We start from the raw sequence: 2,105 nt of genomic DNA on the forward strand, positions 1-2,105 counted from the left end.
GTCGCGCCGACTGTTTGGCAACGAGACCGCCCGGTCATGCCGCGGACAGGCATTGGCATTGGCATTGCGCACCGCACGGAAGGCCGGCACGGCACCCACCCACCCACCGCGGGCGTGGGCGTGGCGCATGCCAATCAAGCACGCCCACCCGCCGCACCCAACGACTCGATCGCACGCACCGCGCCGCGCTCTGCCTCTTAAAATATCGGCACCGATGCAGATACAGATTACCCAAGGGCCGCCGGGCTAGCAGCAGAGCACAGCACACCACAGCGCAGACCCCCAGCGCGAGGGACACGAGGCGAGAGCGCCCCAGGCCAGACCTTGCCGCCCCGCCGCCCGCGTCCCGCATGGCACCCAAGCGCTCCGCCGCCACGGCGTGGGGGTCCCCGTCCGACGCCTCCGACGCGGAGGGCGACGCGGGCCACCGCCGCCGCGGCCGCGACGACCCCCCCTCCGACACCGACCCCTCCAAGACCCCGCCGCCCAACCCTAACCCTAAGTCGTCCGCCGCCGCGCCCTCCTCCACCCCCTCCGTCGCGGCTGACTCCGCCGCCGCCGGATCCGACTCCGGGGGCACCTACGACTCCGACGCCGAGGCGCACCGCCGCCCCGCGCCCAAGCCCGCCGCCTCCTCGCCCAAGCCCGGCGGCAAGCCCAGGGCGCGCTCCCCCGGCATCAACTCCGACTCCTACAACTCCGAGGACTCTGACGCCGAGGCCGACCGCCGCCTCGCCGCTCCCAAGGCCGCCCCCTCGTCGCCCAAGCCCGGCGGCAAGCCCAGGGCGCGCTCCCCCGGCATCAACTCCGACTCCGAGGACTCCGCCGCGCCCGTGGCCTCGGACGCCGACCTCGACCCGGCCGCCGGCGCCGACTCTGAAGACAACAACGTCTCGCCGCTCCGCTCCGCGCGCCGCCCCCGCGCCGAGGCATCCATCATCAAGCCCATCAGCTCCCGCCCCATGGACTCGCCGCCCCGCGGCGGCGCCTCTGCCTCCGAGCCGCGCGTCAAGCGCCCCCGCAGCGCCGCCATATCAGCGCCCTCTCCGGACCCGCTGAAGCGCCCCTCGCGGCTCTGGAGCCATGACGACGAGCTTCTCATCCTGCGCGGCCTCGCCACATACCGCGCCAAGAGCGGCGTGCTCCCTGGTTCCACCAATGACATCGGTAAGCTCCACAGCCACATCCGTGCCCAGCTCAGTGTTAGGGTATCCACCACGCAGCTCAGTGATAAGGTCCGGCGCCTCAAGCAGAAGTACCAGTTGCTTGCCACCCGTGCCAAGAATGGACGGGAGCAGGAGTTGCACACCCCGCATGACCGCAGCATCTATGAGCATGCCAAGAAGGTCTGGGGGTTGGTTGGTAGTGGTGGTGGTGATGGAGGAGGCAGTGGGTATGAGAATTATGGTGGTGGTGATAGTGATGAATTGCAATACAGCGGAGATAGCGATGATGATATGGAGAGTCAGCGGGATGACCGCTACCACATCAAGAACCGGAAGGTGAGGCCAATTACAGCGGCCAATGGCAATGGGATTGGGCTTGGGGCTGTCAATGCCAATGGCAGAGGGAAAAGTGGGCTTGAGAAGGGGAAGGATGCATATCCCTACCTGTGGGAGACTGTTGAGGAGCTGTCCAAGGAGCATCCGAGTGGTGCGGCATTCAAGAAGGCATTTGAGGTGCTCGAAGGATCAAAAGCACGGGCGATAGAGGAAAAGCTGAGGAGGTTTAGGTTGACGGAGATCAGACAGCAGCTGCGTAGGATGGACCTGATGAAGGAGACGGTGAGGATGGTGCTCGATGCCCTTGAGAGTGCTGACTGAATAATGGCTGATCGATAGTGATTGGTAAACTGTTGGAAGGGGGAAATCAGTCTTTTTGTTTCTAGATAGACTATATGTGGTTAATTACTTACTTCCCTGGACAAGGTTGCAGTTGCCTCCATCAAAATTAGGCATAGAACATGGAGTGATGGTCTTCTCCTTGTTATTGTTCATGGATCATTGTATTTTGGGATTCTTAGGTGCTAACTTGTGGTTTATATGCTATTTGGTTGTGTCAAATCAGGGTTCTTGTATCCTCGTTGTGAATGCTGTGTTCACATA

At 63.2% G+C, this 2,105-nt stretch overlaps 1 protein-coding gene across 1 annotated transcript; it reads left to right on the forward strand.

Annotated features, from left to right (window-relative positions):
• Window positions 1–249: 249 nt before the first annotated feature.
• On the forward strand, window positions 250–2,105 carry LOC119301786 (STOREKEEPER protein-like). Its single transcript, XM_037578765.1, has one exon. It carries the CDS (start codon window positions 351–353, stop codon window positions 1,821–1,823), a length of 1,473 nt encoding a protein of 490 aa, XP_037434662.1. The 5' UTR covers window positions 250–350; the 3' UTR covers window positions 1,824–2,105.

Source organism: Triticum dicoccoides, chromosome 5A (genome assembly GCF_002162155.2).
Source record: "Triticum dicoccoides isolate Atlit2015 ecotype Zavitan chromosome 5A, WEW_v2.0, whole genome shotgun sequence".
NCBI classification, from domain to species: domain Eukaryota; kingdom Viridiplantae; phylum Streptophyta; class Magnoliopsida; order Poales; family Poaceae; genus Triticum; species Triticum dicoccoides.